Source organism: Camelina sativa, chromosome 9 (assembly GCF_000633955.1).
Source record: "Camelina sativa cultivar DH55 chromosome 9, Cs, whole genome shotgun sequence".
NCBI lineage: Eukaryota > Viridiplantae > Streptophyta > Magnoliopsida > Brassicales > Brassicaceae > Camelina > Camelina sativa.
The window spans coordinates 21,333,857-21,335,842 of record NC_025693.1 but is presented as its reverse complement, the minus strand read 5'-3'; the positions used below and the strand labels follow the sequence as shown (position 1 = coordinate 21,335,842).

The 1,986-nt window shown below is 38.4% G+C and overlaps 1 protein-coding gene across 1 annotated transcript; it reads left to right on the top strand.

Moving 5' to 3' along the window:
- LOC109126459 lies at nucleotides 295-1,863 on the top strand. The gene is made up of 2 exons (XM_019230016.1): nucleotides 295-1,149; nucleotides 1,240-1,863. The coding sequence occupies exons 1-2, from the start codon at nucleotides 295-297 to the stop codon at nucleotides 1,861-1,863; spliced, it is 1,479 nt and encodes a 492-aa protein (XP_019085561.1).

The window sequence follows — 1,986 nt, the reverse complement described above, 5'->3', positions numbered from 1 at the left end:
TGGATCTAGAGAAGGNTAAATTGAGTAAGCATCATCTCACGGTTCCTTTTTACGTATGTTGCATCTAAATTATTAATAAACATAAACAGATTTTTTTTGTTCTTAAATCATAGCTTTAGTAATCTTTAGTGTGTGATTCTATTGGTTCTATTGGGTTTATGATTGACTCTTTTGGTTCTATGGACTTATAAATCATACGTTTAGTAATCTGTTTTTTTGTTTTGCAAAATTTGTTGATTTATTTCAGTTTTGGCTAATTTATACTAATTCATTTTTTTACTTTTTTCGGCAGGAATGGAAAAGAAGTACCCTAAACGGCTTATGGAAGATGGAAGCGAGCCACAAGTTGGGCAGATAAATAACACTTGTCGAATGTCAATCTTACACAAAATCAAGAAGGCATTACCAGAAGAGTATGAGATTGTGAAGGGTGATCCAGTTTTCGCATCTGTATTTGCATTGTATGAGAATGGTCTTGGGTACTCAGCTCGGTTGATACACAGCATCATGTGTAGGCAGTTGGTGACTAAGAGAAGACATGAGCTGTGGTTTGTGTTTGGTAAGAAGCCGCTTAGATTCTCAATGCAAGAATTCCATGCAGTTACTGGTCTTAAGTACTCAGCCGATTTCAGTCATGATTCAGAGAGTTGGACAGATGATAATGGGTTTTGGAGCAAATTGTTGAAGAGAGGTGGTATCATTACCATTCAAAACTTGATGAAGACCCACCTTGAAGCAGCTCCATCATGGAGAAAACAAGAAGATAGAATTCGGTTTGTGTATGTTTGTGTGATTGCTGGGTTGGTAGTGGCTAAGGATGAGAAGAAAGCTATACCACATTCATACATCAAGCTGGTCATGGATCTAGAGAAGGTTAGGACTTATCCTTGGGGTCTTGTAGCTTTTGACCATTTAGTTAGCTCTATAGTGGAAGCAAGAAAGAAACTGAAGAACCCCATTAGTTACATCCTCAATGGTTTCTCATATGCTCTTCAAGTTTGGGTTATGGAAGCCATTCCTCTTATTGGACAACTTATGGGAGAGAAGATTGACACAGAGATTACACTTAGCCGAATCTCTAATTGGAAAGGTGCTGCTAAAGTATCATATGATGAGCTCCTCCTTTTAGAGAAATCAATTGGAAACAAGGTCAGTTGACTTCTTCTTTTTTCTTTTAATTTTAAATTCGAATACATTGAGTTTTGTTTTGAATTGGTTTCTTTGTTTTTGTTTTTTCAGGATGTTGTTTATCCATGCATTTCCTCCACTGGAAACTTTGATGTATTGGAGTCCATTGAATTTTTGAGGGGTGATGAAATTGAAGATTGTGAAGTCGACAACTTGGAAGCCTTGATCAGATCTGACTATGATTTTGGAGATCATATTTGGGAGAGTGTCGAAGGGTATGGTGTGGAAGCTGATAACATTGAGGATGTTGGTGTGGAACAATCTCAGACTGTTGGAGGGGACAATGAAGTTCCGGTTGGAGAGGAGAGTGGTGAGAAGCAAGCTGATATCCCAGAAGTGTCTAGCTTGAAGAAGAGGAAGAAGAAGCTTGTTGACCATGGAGCAGAGACACAGAAAAGAATGGTCTTAAATCAGAGAGCATCAACTTCACATTGTTCTTGTGGAGATGATATGAAGCGGTTCTTTAAGGAGTTGATTGACTCTTCTTTCAAGAGCTTCACAGAGACCTTTGGGGAACGATTGCTAACTTTGGAGAAAGATGTATCAGATATCAAGGCCTTGATATCCAGACCAGCAGCAGTGGATCCTAAGCCAGCAGCAGTGGATCCTAAGCCACCAGTAGTGGATCCTAGTCCATCACGAGTGAAGCCCAAAACTTTGGTACGTAAGAAGTAGCTCAATGCCTTGTTTCGATTGTAATATGTTGTGTGGTCTTTCCTTTTTGTTGTTTCCTTGTTTGTATGTGTATGTTGTAAACATAATTTATGTGTTGTAACTTATGTGTTGTAACTTATGTGT